Genomic DNA, 19,771 nt, shown 5'->3' on the forward strand with positions numbered 1-19,771 from the left:
TGTTTCTGTGTCTCTGTGTGTTTCTGTGTCTCTGTGTGTCTCCGTGTGTTTCTGTGTCTCTGTGTGTTTCTGTGTCTCCGTGTGTCTCCGTGTGTTTCTGTGTGTTTCTGTGTGTCTCCGTATGTCTACTCTCTCTGTGTCTCTGTGTGTTTTTCTGTGTCTACTCTCTGTGTGTCTCTGTGTGTTTCTGTGTCTCTGTGTGTCTCCGTGTGTCTCTGTGTGTTTCTGTGTCTCTGTGTGTTTCTGTGTGTCTCTGTGTGTCTCTGTGTCTCTGTGTGTTTCTGTTTGTCTCTGTATGTCTCCGTGTGTTTCTGTATGTTTCTGTGTCTCTGTGTGTCTCCGTGTGTCTCCGTGGGTCTCTGTGTGTTTCTGTGTCTCCGTGTGTCTCCGTGTGTCTCTGTGTGTCTCCGTGTGTCTCTGTGTGTCTCTGTGTGTCTCTGTGTCTCTGTGTGTTTCTGTGTCTCTGTGTGTCTCTGTGTGTCTCCGTGTGTTTCTGTGTCTCTGTGTGTTTCTGTGTCTCCGTGTGTCTCCGTGTGTTTCTGTGTGTTTCTGTGTGTCTCCGTATGTCTACTCTCTCTGTGTCTCTGTGTGTTTCTCTGTGTCTACTCTCTGTGTGTCTCTGTGTGTCTCTGTGTCTCTGTGTGTTTCTGTTTGTCTCTGTATGTCTCCGTGTGTCTCTGTGTGTTTCTGTGTCTCTGTGTGTCTCTGTGTGTCTCTGTGTCTCTGTGTCTCTGTGTGTTTCTGTTTGTCTCTGTATGTCTCCGTGTGTCTCTGTGTGTTTCTGTGTCTCTGTGTGTCTCTGTGTGTCTCTGTGTCTCTGTGTCTCTGTGTGTCTCCGTGTGTCTCCGTGTGTCTCCGTGTGTTTCTGTATGTTTCTGTGTCTCGGTGTGTCTCCGTGTGTCTCTGTGTGTCTCCGTGTGTCTCTGTGTGTCTCTGTGTGTCTCTGTGTCTCTGTGTGTTTCTGTTTGTCTCTGTGTGTTTCTATGTGTCTCTGTGTGTCTCCGTGTTTCTCTGTGTGTTTCTGTGTCTCTGTGTGTCTCTGTGTGTCTCCGTGTGTTTCTGTGTCTCTGTGTGTTTCTGTGTCTCCGTGTGTCTCCGTGTGTTTCTGTGTGTTTCTGTGTGTCTCCGTATGTCTACTCTCTCTGTGTTTCTGTGTGTCTCTGTGTGTTTCTCTGTGTGTCTCTGTGTGTCTCTGTGTGTCTCCGTGTGTTTCTTTGTGCAGGTTGCAGAAGCTGTGGGAACAGGAAGTGCGTGCGGTCGGCCTGCAGAAAGCGTCTCTGATTCGAGTGTTGCTTCGTTTCCAGAGAAACCGGCTGCTGCTGGTCGTCGCCATCTCCGTAGTCTTCATGGTGGCGCTGTTCTGCTCTTCAGTGAGTCATGTTACGTTACATCACCTTTTTTAAAATCCTATCAAAAAAGGAAAGTGTTTTTTCATTTTAATGTGTCCTACTGAGTCCTAGAGAGTAGTATGTAGAGAGACAACAGTAGAGAGACAAGAGTAGAGAGTAGTATGTAGAGAGACAACAGTAGAGAGACAACAGTAGAGAGTAGTATGTAGAGAGACAACAGTAGAGAGACAACAGTAGAGAGTAGTATGTAGAGAGACAACAGTAGAGAGACAACAGTAGAGAGTAGTATGTAGAGAGACAACAGTAGAGAGACAGCAGTAGAGAGTAGTATGAAGAGAGACAACAGTAGAGAGACAACAGTAGAGAGTAGTATGTAGAGAGACAACAGTAGAGAGTAGTATGTAGAGAGACAACAGTAGAGAGACAACAGTAGAGAGTAGTATGTAGAGAGACAACAGTAGAGAGACAACAGTAGAGAGTAGTATGTAGAGAGACACAGTAGAGAGACAACAGTAGAGAGTAGTATGTAGAGAGACAACAGTAGAGAGACAGCAGTAGAGAGTAGTATGAAGAGACAACAGTAGAGACAACAGTAGAGTAGTATGTAGAGAGACAACAGTAGAGAGTAGTATGTAGAGAGACAACAGTAGAGAGTAGTATGTAGAGAGACAACAGTAGAGAGTAGTATGAAGAGAGACAGCAGTAGAGAGTAGTATGAAGAGAGACAACAGTAGAGAGTAGTATGTAGAGAGACAACAGTAGAGAGTAGTATGTAGAGAGACAACAGTAGAGAGACAACAGTAGAGAGTAGTATGTAGAGAGACAACAGTAGAGAGTAGTATGTAGAGACAAGAGTAGAGAGTAATATGTATAGAGACAACAGTAGAGAGTAGTATGTAGAGAGACATCAGTAGAGAGACAACAGTAGAGAGTAGTATGAAGAGAGACAACAGTAGAGAGTAGTATGAAGAGAGACAACAGTAGAGAGACAACAGTAGAGTAGTATGAAGAGAGACAACAGTAGAGAGACAACAGTAGAGAGTAGTATGTAGAGAGACAACAGTAGAGAGTAGTATGTAGAGACAAGAGTAGAGAGTAATATGTATAGGGACAACAGTAGAGAGTAGTATGTAGAGAGACATCAGTAGAGAGACAACAGTAGAGAGTAGTATGAAGAGAGACAACAGTAGAGAGTAGTATGAAGAGAGACAACAGTAGAGAGACAACAGTAGAGTAGTATGAAGAGAGACAACAGTAGAGAGACAACAGTAGAGAGTAGTATGAAGAGAGACAACAGTAGAGAGACAACAGTAGAGTAGTATGAAGAGAGACAACAGTAGAGAGACAACAGTAGAGTAGTATGAAGAGAGACAACAGTAGAGAGACAACAGTAGAGTAGTATGTAGACAGACAACAGTAGAGAGACAACAGTAGAGAGTAGTATGAAGAGAGACAACAGTAGAGAGACAACAGTAGAGTAGTATGAAGAGAGACAACAGTAGAGAGACAACAGTAGAGAGTAGTATGTAGAGAGACAACAGTAGAGAGACAACAGTAGAGTAGTATGAAGAGAGACAAGAGTAGAGAGACAACAGTAGAGAGTAGTATGTAGACAGACAACAGTAGAGAGACAACAGTAGAGACAACAGTAGAGAGTAGTATGTAGAGAGACAACATTAGAGAGACAACAGTAGAGAGTAGTATGTAGAGAGACACCAGTAGAGAGTAGTATGTAGAGAGACAACAGTAGAGAGACAACAGTAGAGAGTAGTATGTAGAGAGACACCAGTAGAGAGACAACAGTAGAGAGTAGTATGTAGAGAGACACCAGTAGAGAGTAGTATGTAGAGAGACAACAGTAGAGAGACAACAGTAGAGAGTAGTATGTAGAGAGACACCAGTAGAGAGTAGTATGTAGAGAGACAACAGTAGAGAGTAGTATGTAGAGAGACAACAGTAGAGAGACAACAGTAGAGAGTAGTATGTAGAGAGACAACAGTAGAGACAACAGTAGAGAGTAGTATGTAGAGAGACAACAGTAGAGACAACAGTAGAGAGTAGTATGTAGAGAGACAACAGTAGAGAGACAACAGTAGAGAGTAGTATGTAGAGAGACACCAGTAGAGAGTAGTATGTAGAGAGACAACAGTAGAGAGACAACAGTAGAGAGTAGTATGTAGAGAGACACCAGTAGAGAGTAGTATGTAGAGAGACAACAGTAGAGAGTAGTATGTAGAGAGACAACAGTAGAGAGACAACAGTAGAGAGTAGTATGTAGAGAGACAACAGTAGAGAGACAACAGTAGAGAGACAACAGTAGAGAGACAACAGTAGAGAGTAGTATGTAGAGACAAGAGTAGAGAGTAATATGTATAGAGACAACAGTAGAGAGTAGTATGTAGAGAGACATCAGTAGAGAGACAACAGTAGAGAGTAGTATGAAGAGAGACAACAGTAGAGAGACAACAGTAGAGTAGTATGAAGAGAGACAACAGTAGAGAGACAACAGTAGAGAGTAGTATGTAGAGAGACAACAGTAGAGAGACAACAGTAGAGTAGTATGAAGAGAGACAAGAGTAGAGAGACAACAGTAGAGAGACAACAGTAGAGAGTAGTATGTAGAGAGACAACATTAGAGAGTTGTATGTAGAGAGACAACAGTAGAGAGACAACAGTAGAGAGTAGTATGTAGAGAGACAACATTAGAGAGACAACAGTAGAGAGTAGTATGTAGAGAGACAACAGTAGAGAGACAACAGTAGAGAGTAGTATGTAGAGAGACACCAGTAGAGAGTAGTATGTAGAGAGACAACAGTAGAGAGTAGTATGTAGAGACAAGAGTAGAGAGTAGTATGTAGAGAGACAACAGTAGAGAGTAGTATGTAGAGAGACATCAGTAGAGAGTAGTATGTAGAGAGACAACAGTAGAGAGACAACAGTAGAGAGTAGTATGTAGAGAGACAACAGTAGAGATTAGTATGTAGAGAGACAACAGTAGAGAGTAGTATGTAGAGAGACAACAGTAGAGAGTAGTATGTAGAGAGACAACAGTAGAGATTAGTATGTAGAGAGACAACAGTAGAGAGACAACAGTAGAGAGTAGTATGTAGAGAGCCAACGGTAGAGAGTAGTATGTACAGAGATAACGGTAGAGAGTAGTATGTACAGAGACAACAGTAGAGAGTAGTATGTAGAGAGACAACAGTAGTACCCTCTATGGTTTTCTCAGAGTGATATTTAATGTGCAAAGAAATTAGATGTTGCAGCTGTTGTATGTGTTTATTATATCATTGCTGTAAACAAATCAGATTGCTTGATTTGAGCTGTGTGATTATAAAAAATACTTTAACCCATCAACAGTAATATCTTTGTGTGTCCTCTCAGGGAATCCTGGTCCGTGAGATCATCCTCTACATCCTCAAACCGGAGTCATTCTCAGTTTGGGGGGGCTTGGGTCTGTGTTTGGGTCTGGCCTTTATGGACCTCTTAAGGATCAGCTCTAGGACTCTGTTTTGGGCCATCGGCTTACGGACAGGAATCAGGATGAAAACAGGTTTCTGCATGCTGGGCTTCCGCAAGATCATCACTCTGAGGACGCACAGCGAAGTCTCTGTGGGACAGGTAGGACAACCCCCCCTCCAAGTCCTCCAATGATATGGGTGGTTTGTTGCCCCCCTTCTAGTCCAACCCACAGGAGCTTTTCATAAATTAACGCCCCCAAGTGGCAGGAAATACTGAAATGTCTGTCTCTAACTTTCTGTCTGTCTGTCTGTCTGTATCTAACTTTCTGTGTGTGTGTGTGTGTGTGTGTGTGTGTGTGTGTGTGTGTGTGTCTGTCTGTCTGTCTGTCTGTCTGTCTGTCTCTAACTTTCTTGTCTGTCTGTCTGTCTGTATCTAACTTTCTGTGTGTGTGTGTGTGTGTGTGTGTGTGTGTGTGTCTGTCTGTCTCTAACTTTCTTGTCTGTCTGTCTGTCTGTCTGTCTAACTGTCTGTCTGTCTCTAACTTTCTTGTCTGTCTGTCTGTCTGTCTAACTGTCTGTCTGTCTCTAACTTTCTTGTCTGTCTGTCTGTCTGTCTGTCTGTCTGTCTGTCTGTCTGTCTGTCTAACTGTCTGGCTGTCTCTAACTTTCTTGTCTGTCTGTCTGTCTGTCTGTCTGTCTGTCTGTCTAACTGTCTGTCTGTCTCTAACTTTCTTGTCTGTCTGTCTGTCTGTCTGTCTGTCTGTCTGTCTAACTGTCTGTCTGTCTCTAACTTTCTTGTCTGTCTGTCTGTCTCTCAGATGGTGAATGTTTTGACCAGTGACAGCTACAAGCTGTTTGAAGCCGTCCGGTGGTGCCCGACTTTGCTGCCCTCCCCCCTCCTGTTGATCATGTGCGCTGCATACTCCTGCCACATCCTCGACTACACTGCTCTCATCGGCATCTTCATCTTTCTCGTCTTCATCGTCCTCCAGGTTTGTGGACACACTTCTGACAGAGAGAGAGAACAGTTTGAGAGATGTGATTAGCTCCTTTTGTTTAATTTCGTTTCTTCACAGGGCCTGAAGTTAACTGTGGCAGGTGGCTTTTAAAATCGAAGATACAATAATCAGTGGGGTGCAGAATTTTCTGCAGATTTTTAACAGAACAAAAAACAACAACAATTAAAGCTGCAAGCAGCGTTGGACGGGCCCTTGCACCTCCTTGCACATCGAGATTACTGGCTGACGCCGCTCCTTGCGACCGTGCATTTGCGCATCACTCAGACACTGCACATCGTCACCAATGAAAAAAGGAACTCTCTGATGAATTCAATGATACCTCACACAATAGTGTACATCAAACGGGTCATTAGTTATTAAAGGGGGCATGGCTTATGGATATGAGTAAATATTTGTCTATAGATGTCCTCAGGGCTGGACTCTTATGAATACTGACGTTTGTTAGCTGATTGGGCAATGTACAGTCAAGTTAAACCCACTTCCTGTTTCGTATGGCGAAATGCACAAAATGGCCGCCCTGCCACGGCCACGCCCTATGACGAAAAGTTTTTCTTTTAATAACGTTTCATCTCTAAGGTCTTAAGATGGTACAGACCAAATTGGAAGTCGATCGGATAAAATCTCTAGGAGGAGTTTGTCAAAGTATGACGTGGAAATGGCCAAAAACAACTTTCTATTCAAAATAGCGGACTTCCTGTTGGGTTTAGGGTATGGCTCCAATAAGCTTTTTTGTACGTCTTGACATGTTACATATGGGTACCAGATTTTGTGCGTCTACATATAACGTACTGCAGGGGCTGTTTTTTAGGGGGCGCTAGCGAACCATTTTTGTGCGCCTATTCCTGAAAACCTTAAAATACGTAAACTTACACCAGACTTGATGTGACCGCCAATTTTGGTGAAATTTTGAGTATGTTAAGCCCCTCAAAAAGGCGATTCATTTGCAGAAAAGAATTTCTTCAGTTTCACTGTCTCACTAAATGCTTGCTCTTGGGGGAATTACTGGAATTGTTGGGTCTTTGTAAATTATAGAGTGTGGTCTAGACCTGCTCTATCTTTAAAGTGTCTCGAGATAACTCCTGTTATGATTTGATACTATAAATAAAATTGAATTTAATTAAATAGGGCCTTCACCGCTGTCGGCGCTCAGGCCCTAAAAATTACATCCATGATTTTCAACAGCAGAGTAACATCAGACAATCTGCTTCCTGTTGACACCGACACGCACATGCCCAGTGTGTGTGTGTGTGTGTGTGTGTGTGTGTGTGTGTGTGTGTGTGTGTGTGTGCTAAGAAAACGTTACATGTGTTGAGGAACAGAACTAAGCTTAAAGTTGAACCCTGGTGGAGAGAGGTCATTTTTGTCTCCAAACGTAGTTTGGAGCCTGAGAGTGTGAACATGGTGTTTCTGTGTTTCAGTTTGTGTCTGCCAGGCTCATTAATCGGTTCCAGAAAAAGGCTGGGGAGATCACAGACAGCCGAGTCCGCTCCATCAACGAGGTCCTCAGCTGCATCAAACTCATCAAGATGTATGTGTGGGAGGAGTCCTTCTACAAGAATGTCACAGGTAAAAAGATTCCCAGGTGTGTTTATTGATGAGACATGTAACGTTAGGCCTTCTGTCTTTGGCTCTAACCAGCCGTTTATTACCATGGAGACGCCAAATTGCAGACTTAATGATTGTTCGGGGTGCACGGCTCAAGTCTGCTGATTATTGCTGTTTGTTACACACTGGTGACGATGATGACAGTGTGTTTGTTTGTGTGTGTATGTGTGTGTGCGTCTGTGTGTGTTTGTGTCTGTGTGTGTGTGTGTTTGTTTGTGTGTGTGTGTGTGTGTGTGTGTGTGTGTGTGTGTGTGTGTGTGTGTGTGTGTGTGTGTGTGTGTCTGTGTGTGTCAGACATTAGGACGTTAGAGAGGAGGATGTTGGATAAAGCTGCTCTGATCCAGAACTTCAGTGCGACCATCAGCCCTCTTGTCCCAATCATCGCCATCATGGTCACCTACACCGTTCACACCTGGCTGGGTTTACCTCTCAGCACCAGCACCGTGAGGAACACTGAAACATTCATATTATTATTCATATTCTAGAGCTGTCAGTGGATTAAAATATTTAAGTGTGCTTAATCTCATGATTGTCTTTAGTTAACTTGTGGTTATTCACACGTTTTTTTAATCTGTTCTAAAGTCTTCAACGCTCAAGATGAGAATTAGCACCTTTAAATCTGAGGCCATGGTTTTCAGCAGGACACCGATGGATTGACTACTTTGGGTAGTCTTTCCCCCAAGTGAAGGAGTTCAAGTACCTCGTGGTCTTGTTCACCAGTGAGGGGACAACGGGAGATTGGCTGGAGAATCGATTTACCTCACCGTTGTGACGAAAATAGATCTGAGTTGTAAGGCAATGTTCTCGATCTACCGGTCAATCTTTGTTCCTACCCTCACCTATTGTCATGAAGGCTGGATCATAACTGAAAGAACGTGATCCAGGGTACAAGCGGCCGAAATGTGTTTCCTCACGAGAGTGGCTGGCGTCTCCTTTAGAGATAGGGTGAGAAGCTCAGTCATCCGTGAGGAACTTAAAGTAGAGCCGCTGAAAGGAACCAGTTGTGGTTCAGCATCTGGTTAGCATGCCCCCTGGGTGCTTCCCAAGGGAGAAGGCCTTGGAAAAAGACCCAGTAGTAGGTAGAGAGATATTATACCTCCACCCTGGCCTGGGAATGCCTCCATCCATCCATCCATCCATCCATCCATCTTCGTGCGCTTATCCGGGTCTGGTTGCGGGGGCAACAGCTCCAGCAGGGGCCCCCAAACTTTCCTTTCCTGAGCCAAATTAACCAGCTCCGACTGGGGGATCCCGAGGCGTTCCCAGGCCAGGTTAGAGATATAATCCCTCCACCTAGTCCTGGGTCTTCCCCGAGGCCTCCTCCCAGCTCGACGTGCCTCCACCTAGTCTGGGTCTTCCCCGAGGCCTCCTCCCAGCTGGACGTCCCTCCACCTAGTCCTGGGTATTCCCCGAGGCCTCCTCCCAGCTGGACGTGCCTCCACCTAGTCCTGGGTCTTCTCTGAGACCTCCTCCCAGCTGGACGTGCCTCCACCTAGTCTTGGGTCTTCCTCAAGGCCTCCTCCCAGCTGCACGTGCCTCCACCTAGTCTATGGTCTTCCCCGAGGCCTCCTCCCAGCTGGACGTGCCTGGAACACCTCCTAGGGAGGCACCCAGGGGGCATCCTTACCAGATGCCCGAACCACCTCAACTGGTTGCTTTCGACGCGAAGGAGCAGTGGCTCTACTCCGAGCTCCTCACAGATGCCTGCGCTTCTCACCCTATCTCTAAGGGAGATGCCAGCCACCCTCCTGAGGAAACCCATTTCGGTCATGACCCAGCCTTCATGACCATAGGTGAGGTAGGAACAGAAACTGACCGGTAGATTGAGAGCTTTGCCGTCTAACTCAGCTCTCTTTTCTTCACAACGAAAAGACGATGAAAAAAAAAGGGAGCTGGGAATGCCTCAAGAACTTTAATATTGTTGAGAGAATCATCTGAAAGGGTTTTGAAAATCAACTTGCCATTCAAAAGACCCTTTTCTTTATCCCTCTCTGCTAGCCATCCACGTTAGCCCCCAACCTGCCTCCTTGCCAGGACATTTGGCGCTCTTATTCTTCATCACCTTACTTCCTGATTTTCTCCAGTCAGAACAACTACGGCCACTAGAGGGGGCAGCCATTAGAAACCTAAATATAGGTCAGAATGATGCTGGAACAAACGATGTCTGGGAACATTTTTCGGGGGAGGACAGTCTCTTTAAAACTTTTGTTCTCCTTTGTGAAAGAGCTCAAAGAGAAGAGCTGGAGAATCTGAGTGGCCTTCCTGGTTCTTTATGGTTTGTGCTGAGGCCTCACTCTTTGTTTCTTCATTAGGCTTTTCCTTTCGTCACCCTCCTGAACAGCGTGAGGTTTATTCTGTCATCGTTGCCCCCTTGTGTCAGTTTCCTTGCTGAAGCTGCTGTGTCTGCGGCTCGCCTCAAGGTAACTTACACTTTGTCTCTCCTGAACTTCTCCGACAGTCTGGCTGGAAACTTTGAGAGACAAAGAATATTTAAAATCTCTGTCTGTGTGTGTGTGTGTGTTGCAGAGGTTACTGCTGACAGAGAATACAGAGCCGTACATCAACCACAGCACCAGCAGCCCATTGGCGGTCGTCGTCATGGCGAATGCCACACTGTCCTGGACCAAACCACTCCACCCCCCCGACACAGAGGACAGGGACAACCTGGTGTCCGAAGCCAGAGGTGCTGAAGGGATGCCCGTCCTGAGGAACGTCTCCTTCACTCTGCACAAGGTAAACCTGATGAGACCTAGTGTTTACATGTTGTTCAGTCAGTCAGAGATTTAACCATTTATTGCAACAAATGGAAATACAGTTAGCTTGGCAAAGGTGGCTACGCTTTTAATGATGCTTCCTGGGTTATCCAAGCAGCATCCTAAGCTGAAAGAGGAGTAGTCTCAGAACCACATAGGGAGACAACGCCATGTTAGATGTTTAAACAAGACTTTATTAAATCAAGTTGAACCAAATAAGACCAAATTAAATAACCAAATTAACTATGTACAAAATGGGATCTGGAAATCAGTGCAGTAAGTGGTGCATGAGTGACAGAGGTGAGTGTGTGTTGGAGTAGTAATGTGTAAACATAGCAAAAGGCAAACCTAGGACAACATAACCAAACTAAACCTTGGTGTGCCTGTGGAGACATCCAGAACAGATGAGAGAAAAAGACAGAGGATACTGCAGATTAGGTAACCTCCGCACACCAGTTCTAGGTGAGCTGAGATACTCTAATTAGTTATCTAACCGGCTAGCACCATGGACAGGGAGTGTCGCCGACAGCCAGCAGTCCTTTGTGGGGACCCGCCTGGCCCTCTTCCCTGGGACCCATGGAGGCCATGAAGGGGGAAGTGGTCGATATGGCTCTGACACCAGAGTTGGGAGTAAGTCACACATGTGCCCAAAGTCTCCTCTGCCCAGAGACCCAGAGTCTCCTCTGCCCAAAGACCCAGAGTCTTCTCTGCCCAAAGACCCAGAGTCTCCTCTGCCCTATGACCCAGAGTCTCCTCTGCCCTATGACCCAGAGTCTCCTCTGCCCTATGACCCAGAGTCTCCTCTGCCCAAAGACCCAGAGTCTCCTCTGCCCAAAGACTCAGAGTCTCCTCTGCCCAGAGACCCAGAGTCTCCTCTGCCCAAAGACCCAGAGTCCCCACTGCCCAGAGACCCAGAGTCTCCTCTGCCCAAAGACCCAGAGTCTCCTCTGCCCAAAGACCCAGAGTCTCCTCTGCCCAAAGACTCAGAGTCTCCTCTGTCCAGAGACCCACAGTCTCCTCTGCCAAATGACCCAGAGTCTCCTCTGCCCTAAGACCCAGAGTCTCCTCTGCCCAAAGACCCAGAGTCTCCTCTGCCCAAAGACCCAGAGTCTCCTCTGCCCAATGACCCAGAGTCTCCTCTGCCCAAAGACCCAGAGTCTCCTCTGCCCAAAGACCCAGAGTCTCCTCTGCCCAAAGACCCAGAGTCTCCTCTGTCCAATGACCCAGAGTCTCCTCTGCCCAAAGACTCCCAGTGTCCCTGTTGCCATGAGACCCAGAGTCACTGCTGAGTTTGTAGTTTCTGTTCATTAGTGGGCTGATCCGACCAACTTCTTGCCTTGACCCTTTTCTTGTGTATGTGTGTGTGTGTGTGTGTGTGTGTGTGTGTGTGTGTGTGTGTGTGTGCGTGTGTTTGTGTGTGTGTGTGTGTGTGTGTGTGTGTGTGTGTGTATGTGTGTGTGTCTGTGTCATATGTTGGTGTCTCTAACTGATGCTGTGTCTTGCAGGGCAGACTGCTCGCTGTGTGTGGGACTGTTGGAAACGGGAAGACGTCACTGATCTGCAGTTTGTTAGAACAGGTGAGTTCACCTGTCTGTCTGCATTCGGTTCACCTGTCTGTCTGCATCCTGTTCACCTGTCTGTCTGCTTCCTGACTGTCTGCTTCCTGTCTGTCTCTCTGTCTGTCAGTTGAACCTACAGCACGGATCGGTCTCGGTGCAAGGATCAATTGCTTATGCTGCTCAGCAGGCCTGGATCTTCTACGGGACAGTGCGGGACAACATCCTGATGGGGGAACCTCTGGACCACTCCAGGTAGATAACTCTCCTCCAGAGAAAAAGTGTCAGCTGATCTGTGTGGTGACGTGTTGATGCTCCGCAGGTACAACCGAGTCCTGAGCTGCTGCTGCCTGGAGGACGACCTCAAAATCCTGCCACACGGTGATCAGACGCTGGTGAGAAACTCAAGCAATCATCTACAGTCTAGTCTATGTTAGAGAGAACATGTTGGTTTTTTATTTTCCCATGTATTAGTGTCTAAGGTACTGATCTCTGAGAATCGTCCAGTATTGAGCGATAATGCTGTAACCTGCAGCCCTGAACCGGGCTGCAATATAACCCTATAGGACAAATGTTCAGTGTTAGTTAGCTTCTACTAAAAGTGTTGTTTTTAGCCGCAGACAGACTCAGATTATTATTCTAAGTGTCTGACAACATTATGGAAAGGATCCTTACAGAGACAGAACTTTTAGTTAAAGAGTAAGATCCTTTTAGTTTAACATGAAACCACCATCACCAAACCCACCAGACTCCATGTAAATAATCAGGACTTTTAGCGTGTATAGAGCCAGCATATTTCCACATGTAAATGGGTGAATTAAGGGTTTATTTCAACCAAACCAGAGTGGTGATTGTTGAACAGTAGAAAGATGAACCAAGACGGCTTTTGATAGTTTTATTTAGTGTCTGTCCACTTTGAATGAAGTGTGTTTTACGATGATAAAAGTATGGATTATTTACATGGAGTCTGGTGGGTTTGGTGACGAAGATTTTGGGGCTGTTTAATGTTAAACAAAAATGATCTAACTCTTTAACTAAAAGGTCTATCTCTTTATAATCATTTAAACACCAGTACAACCGTGTGTGTGTGTGTGTGTGTGTGTGTGTGTGTGTGTGTGTGTGTGTGTGTGTGTGTGTGTGTGTGTGTGTGTGTGCGTGTGTTTTCAGTTAGGAGAGGAGGGGGTGAACCTGTCGGGGGGGCAGAAACAGAGGGTGAGTCTGGCCCGAGCCGTCTACTCCAACCGAGACATCTACCTGCTGGACGACCCACTGTCCGCCGTCGATGCTCACGTTGGAAAACACATCTTCGAGCAATGCATCAAGAAAGAGCTGCTGGGGAAGTCCATTATACTGGTTACTCACCAGTTACAGGTTAGTTTATACTGGTTACTCACCAGTTACAGGTTAGTTTATACTGGTTACTCACCAGTTACAGGTTAGTTTATACCGGTCACTCACCAGTTACAGGTTAGTTTATACCGGTCACTCACCAGTTACAGGTTTGTTTATACCGGTCACTCACCAGTTACAGGTTAGTTTATACTGGTTACTCACCAGTTACAGGTTAGTTTATACCGGTCACTCACCAGTTACAGGTTAGTTTATACCGGTTACTCACCAGTTACAGGTTAGTTTATACTGGTTACTCACCAGTTACAGGTTAGTTTATACCGGTCACTCACCAGTTACAGGTTAGTTTATACCGGTCACTCACCAGTTACAGGTTAGTTTATACCGGTCACTCACCAGTTACAGGTTTGTTTATACCGGTCACTCACCAGTTACAGGTTAGTTTATACCGGTCACTCACCATTTACAGGTTAGTTTATACCGGTCACTCACCAGTTACAGGTTAGTTTATACCGGTCACTCACCAGTTACAGGTTAGTTTATACCGGTCACTCACCAGTTACAGGTTAGTTTATACCGGTTACTCACTAGTTACAGGTTAGTTTATACCGGTCACTCACCAGTTACAGGTTAGTTTATACCGGTCACTCACCAGTTACAGGTTAGTTTATACCGGTCATTCACCATTTACAGGTTAGTTTATACCGGTTATTCACCAGTTACATGTTAGTTTATACCGGTCACTCACCAGTTACAGGTTAGTTCATACCGGTCACTCACTAGTTACAGGTTAGTTCATACCGGTCACTCACCAGTTACAGGTTAGTTTATACTGGTCACTTACCAGTTACAGGTTAGTTTATACTGGTCCTACCGTCACCTTTAGTTATACGGTTTCCCAGGTTAGTTCATACTGGTCACTCACCAGTTACAGGTTAGTTTATACTGGTTACTCACCAGTTACAGGTTAGTTTATACTGGTTACTCACCAGTTAAAGGTTAGTTCATACTGGTTACTCACCAGTTACAGGTTAGTTCATACTGGTTACTCACCAGTTACAGGTTAGTTTATACTGGTCACTCACCAGTTACAGGTTAGTTTATACTGGTTACTCACTATGTTAAAACTGGTGTGTGTGTGTGTGTGTGTGTGTGTGTGTGTGTGTGTGTGTTGTGTGTGTGTGTGTGTGTGTGTGTGTGTGTGTGTGTGTGTGTGTGTCTGTGTGTGTGTGTCAGTACCTGGAGTTCTGTGATGAGGTTCTGGTTCTGAAGGATGGAGCGGTCCTGGAAACAGGAAGTCACGTGGAGCTGATGAAGGCGAAGGGACACTACGCTGACATCATCACCACACACCTGGCTGAGCCAGCCGCTATAGAGCTCATCAGTGTGGTTCCTCAAGTAAACACCTGTTCATTTTCTCCAGAAGGGTTTTGATTATTAGCCATAATGTCTGAACCAAAGTTTCCGCTTCTGTAGAAGCAACCCAGTCTCACGGCAGTTCGCATTGTGTTTCACAATTCACAAAGTAGAGGCACAGATACAGATTTATGAATACAAATCACTCTGTATTCATTTGTGAATTGTGTTTTTCAAGTTGCAAATACTTTTGAGACTTTTTAGCACCATATGTGTCTGTGTGTATGTGTGAGAACTGCCATGAGACTGTGTTGGTAGAAGACACAAGTCCTCATGAAATCAATCTTGTTTTAAGAAAAACCTTTTTTATTTGCAATGGAAAGAGAGAAAAACTATGTTTTGAGTCATCCTAAAAAAAATTCTTCACACACAGAAACCTTTCACAACCTTTCAAGATTTTGCAAAACAATACAAAAAGAGTGTGGAAGCAGTGAGGATGATTTTGTTGTCTTATTAAAAAGAGAAAAAGCAACAGGAATATGATCTTTGTAACACATGAGCAACCCAAACAACATTCTGAACTACTATATCTCCAATCAAACTCCAAATATAAATACATGACAGATTTATTTCGATCTTGCCGACGGAGCTGTCGACCCCAGAGAGTTAAAGGACCATTCTGGCGCAAAATGCCCCTAGGGGTTAATAACTATGTGTACCGAGTCGACCGTTCTCTGGGACATGTTTTCATGCTAATCGAATGTGTCTCTAGCTTTAAACAAGCTCTGCCAACCAGTGATTAGCTGCTAACGCTAGCTTTCTGGGCACTTTTCCATTACATAGTACCTGCTCGCCTCGACTCGACGCACTGTGCGTCCGTTTTCCATTGCACATTTTAGTACTGCCTCAGCGTGGCTGGTCATAACGGCGCCGCAGGAAACTGCCGTGACCTAACGCGACACACACAGAACGTGGAAGGTCAAATTAAGCTGGAGGCAGCAAAAAAACCCACAGCTGGCTAAACTATTTAAAAATGGTGGGTTTGTTCAGGACACCCCGTCTGACGCTTTCACGTCATCTTTTGGTATCGCCTCAGCTCGCTGGGAACCTTGACAGAGGTGATACTAAAAAATGTACCTGTTAGCAGGAACCAGGGACTATTTTTCGTAATGGAAAACCAAAAAAGGCGAGTAGAGTCGAGGCGAGTCGAGCAGGTACCATGTAATGGAAAAGCACCATATCTCTACACCACTAACAAGGCTCAAAATATCACCCTACATGTAAACACAAGCATTGAGAACTTTGTAAGTGTACAGACAACCAAGAATGCTGTGTTTGAGCTATGTTACTAGTTACTGGCTGCACAGCGTTCGTGGTTCGATCATTATGATGGTCTTCATAATCTATCTTTGTAATAAACTGTCTGTACACTTAAAACGTTCTCGATGCTTGGGTTTACATGTAGGGACCCTCATTATGCTACGGTGGAAGTGTGGTGATATTTTGAGTCTTGTTAGTGGTGTAGAAATAGTGATTTACCAAGGGCCCCGAAGGCTAGCGTTAGCAGCTAATCACTGGTTAGCGGTAGCTTGTTTCAAGCTAGAGACACATTCGATTAGCATGAAAACAGATCCCAGAGAACGGTCCACTCGGTTCACATATGTTAATAATAGCGCTGTCAGTTAGACGCGTTATTAACGGCATTAATGCAAACCCATTTTAACGGCGTCAGTTTTTTTATCGCGAGTTTAACGTTCTTTTTGGCCTAGCAAACTTTGTAGTTTTTTTCACATGCTGTTGCAACAACTATTAATGTTAGAAAAACTACAACACCACACCGGATCTAGCTAGACCGGACACACAACAACAGGCACGCCGCACACACTTGTTTTTTTTTGCTTGCCGGCCAAAGAGTAGTAGGCTAACGTTACGTTTTGAGTGGATGGCGAGCGCGAGACGCCGAAATGGATGCCAATAAGATTCTGAATGGAAAGTTTACTTTTAAAAAGCTGCCAAATGGTTCCATTGACAAGACCAAAGTGATCTGTGTGTTTTGTCGTTGTGAACTGAGCTATCATCGTAGCACGTCCAGTCTGAAATACCACTTGATGGCCAAGCACACAGCTGATGGCCGAGCACACGGCTGATGGCCGAGCACACGGCTGATGGCCGAGCACACGGCCGATGGCCGAGCTCACGGCCGATGGCCGAGCTCACGGCCGATGGCCGAGCACACGGCCGATGGCCGAGCATCGGCCGAGCACACAGCCGATGGCCGAGCACACAGCCCATGGCCAAGCACACCGCTGATGCAAATTCTCCGCCCCCTCGTCAAGAAAAAATAATGGGACGAAAAGAAATCAAGGGACATTTAGAATAGATAAAAATGTGCGATTAATTGTGATTAATAGCGAGTTAACTATGACATTAATGCGATTAATCGCGATTAAATATTTTAATCGTTTGACAGCACTAGTTATTAACCCCTAGGTTCATTTTGTGCCGGAATTGTCCTTTAAAAGCTCAATGAAGTCAATATCAATCCAACTAAAAAACTAAAAGTGTTGTTGCTGCCTGATTATGACTGCTGTTTTGTGTTTCAGCCCCAGAAAGAGAAAGTTAACGGTCATACGAATGGAGGGATAGTCAATCCAGGTACAGTTCCCAGAAAGACTATTTTACACTTCCAATATCACAAAACTAACACTATCTCTAAGAATCAAAATCAATATTTATGAAACTGTAGTTAGCTGTGTTTACAGCTGCAAAAACTCGATCGAGAGGCAATATATAGACTAGTTTGACAAATTAATGAACTTTTTGTTGTTTATTGGCTGCTGACTGAAAACATGTTGACTAGGCTACTCTCTACTGTTGTCTCTCTACATACTACTCTCTACTGTTGTCTCTCTACATACTACTCTCTACTGTTGTCTCTCTACATATTCTCTACATACTACTCTCTACTGTTGTCTGTCTACATACTACTTAATACTGTTGTCTATCTTCATACTACTCTCTACTGTTGTCTCTCTAGATACTACTCTCTACTGTTGTCTCCCTACATACTACTCTCTACTGTTGTCTCTCTACATACTACTCTCTACAGCTGTCTATCTTCATACTACTCTCTACTGTTGTCTCTGTACATACTACTCTCTACTGTTGTCTCTGTACATACTACTCTCTACTGTTGTCTCTCTACATACTACTCTCTACTGCTGTCTCTCTACATACTACTCTCTACTGTTATCTCTGTATATACTACTCTCTACCGTTATCTCTGTACATACTACTCTCTACCGTTGTCTCTCTACATACTACTCTCTACTGCTTTCTCTCTACATACTACTCTCTACTGTTATCTCTGTATATACTACTCTCTACTGTTGTCTCTGTACATACTACTCTCTACCGTTGTCTCTGTACATACTACTCCTTTACTGTTGGCTCTGTACAACTACTGTTGTCTCTGTACATACTACTGTCGAATCCATCTTGCTTTGGACCGTTGGTCGGAGGTCAGATGTTGAGATTTTGAGGTTGGAACTTTTATTGAATTGAGAAAGTAATCTACAGGTGAATTGGTAATGAAAATAATCTCTGTTATTCTCTCTTCATGGTTGTTGTGTAAATCTGTGCTGTGTTCATCAAACTCAGAAACACATCCGTTCAGCTGGTGTTGGGTCAGTTACGGCTGAATAAAAGAGTTGTGTTGAAGCTTTGCAGTAAATCAAACTGCCCCTCTGTTTGTTCCCTTACAGCCTTCGACATGTCGGATGAGAACACTGATGCACTTTCATCCGCCTGCAAACGTAAGTCTGTCAAAATTGAAAAAAATCCTGCTGTTTGATAACACTTTACATTATAAACAGGACATTGATAGCTGATCGTCTCGCTAGCCAGACCCTCCTCCACAGCACTGTGGAGGAGGGTCTGGCTAGTCCACTCAGCATTCCTGCATGGGAGGACAACGTGCTCTGGTTTATTGGCATTTCTTTAAACCAATCACAATCATCTTGGGTGGGACTAAGCTCCGGACGTGCCTCTGCTCAATAGTCTCAGGAAGGAACTGGTTTGGTGGAACATGTGGACGTTCAAAAGTAGTTTTAGTCAGAGGGACAGATAGTCTAGCTAGCTGTCTGGATTTACCCTGCAGAGATCTGAGGAGCAGTTAACCATAGTCCTCACAAATCCACCAGAGGTTAGAACGCCAACACAGAGACAGAGGAAGGAGACGCACATCTGGCCGTAAGACTGTCTGTCTGTCTGAACAACTGTCTTTCTGTCTGATCAACTGTCTGTCTGTCTGTCTGTGTGAACAACTGTCTGTCTGTCTGATCAACTGTCTGTCTGTCTGTCTGTCTGTCTGTCTCACACAACTAAATCTGTTAATCTGCAATATGGACAAGTGAATGTTGTTAACTATTAACTAAAGGGACTTTACTTAATAGTTATTTACCTGTTAAGAAACAATGAAATGATGATTTATAATGTTTACTAATTATTAGTAATGATATAACCAGGGTCACATGGAATCTGTGGACGCAGAGTTTTCAAAATATTTTAAAATAATTAAAATGAAAGTCAGAATGTTAACACATCTCCAATCCGAGCATAAAAACAGTCCGCCAAATTCTGCAGATTTTTTATTCTGGATCACCGCTGAAAACTGTAAAACACAAATTATTTATTTTTTTGTAATTTTAGATTTTTTTTTTTTTAGTTTGATTATAATTGTAGCGCTCGCTGCTCTACATGCTAGCTAGGTAAATGATGAGGACACGATGAGTGAATATTGTTATTACATGTCATTTAGCTGACGCTTTTATTGAAGGTAAAAACTCCAGACAGCAAGTAATTAGTAAGTACATTAGCTTTAAATAAGCTAAACTACAAAGAGACACATGAAGTGGAACTGGTAGTTTTTTTATGTTCAGGCTTTATTAACCAGAGAAAAAGTGTAGCTTACAGGCTAAAGATGGGGTTGAAAGACTGCCAAAACACAATGGGGGTGTCTCTCCTCAGGCTTTTCTTTCTCATTGTCCTTTTTCCTCCAACTCTCTCTCCTTCTCCCCTTTTTCTGAACCTGAACTTTCAGCTGAACAAGATCTTCCCCACATGAACCCCAAGACTCGCTCCCACGTTAGTCCTGCAGTGTGTTACCATGGTTGATGTAAACTTGTTAAAGAGGTCAGCAAGCCTCTACAAAGCGTAGCTCCTATGGCGCCATTTTGATGCTACCAAGCCATCACCTCCCGTTAGCATCCCATTGACTGCCATTCATTTTGACGTCACTTTGACAGAGAATAACTTTACATC

At 44.4% G+C, this 19,771-nt stretch overlaps 1 protein-coding gene across 1 annotated transcript in view; it reads left to right on the plus strand.

The window, feature by feature from the left end:
• Positions 1 to 1,225: 1,225 nt before the first annotated feature.
• The window catches only part of LOC116062382 (multidrug resistance-associated protein 9-like), a 39,037-nt gene continuing 20,491 nt past the window's right edge, over positions 1,226 to 19,771 (plus strand). The window contains exons 1-14 of the mRNA XM_031317058.2: positions 1,226 to 1,370; positions 4,734 to 4,970; positions 5,629 to 5,802; positions 7,248 to 7,395; positions 7,729 to 7,877; positions 9,747 to 9,854; positions 9,961 to 10,167; positions 11,693 to 11,764; positions 11,874 to 11,998; positions 12,066 to 12,138; positions 12,911 to 13,114; positions 14,330 to 14,491; positions 17,053 to 17,104; positions 18,214 to 18,264. Of these exons, the coding sequence (XP_031172918.2) occupies positions 1,347 to 1,370; positions 4,734 to 4,970; positions 5,629 to 5,802; positions 7,248 to 7,395; positions 7,729 to 7,877; positions 9,747 to 9,854; positions 9,961 to 10,167; positions 11,693 to 11,764; positions 11,874 to 11,998; positions 12,066 to 12,138; positions 12,911 to 13,114; positions 14,330 to 14,491; positions 17,053 to 17,104; positions 18,214 to 18,264 (1,786 nt within the window). The 5' untranslated portion in view covers positions 1,226 to 1,346. The remainder of the gene's footprint in view (positions 1,371 to 4,733; positions 4,971 to 5,628; positions 5,803 to 7,247; positions 7,396 to 7,728; positions 7,878 to 9,746; positions 9,855 to 9,960; positions 10,168 to 11,692; positions 11,765 to 11,873; positions 11,999 to 12,065; positions 12,139 to 12,910; positions 13,115 to 14,329; positions 14,492 to 17,052; positions 17,105 to 18,213; positions 18,265 to 19,771) is intronic.

The sequence above is a fragment of the Sander lucioperca genome, chromosome 3 (assembly GCF_008315115.2).
Source record: "Sander lucioperca isolate FBNREF2018 chromosome 3, SLUC_FBN_1.2, whole genome shotgun sequence".
NCBI lineage: Eukaryota > Metazoa > Chordata > Actinopteri > Perciformes > Percidae > Sander > Sander lucioperca.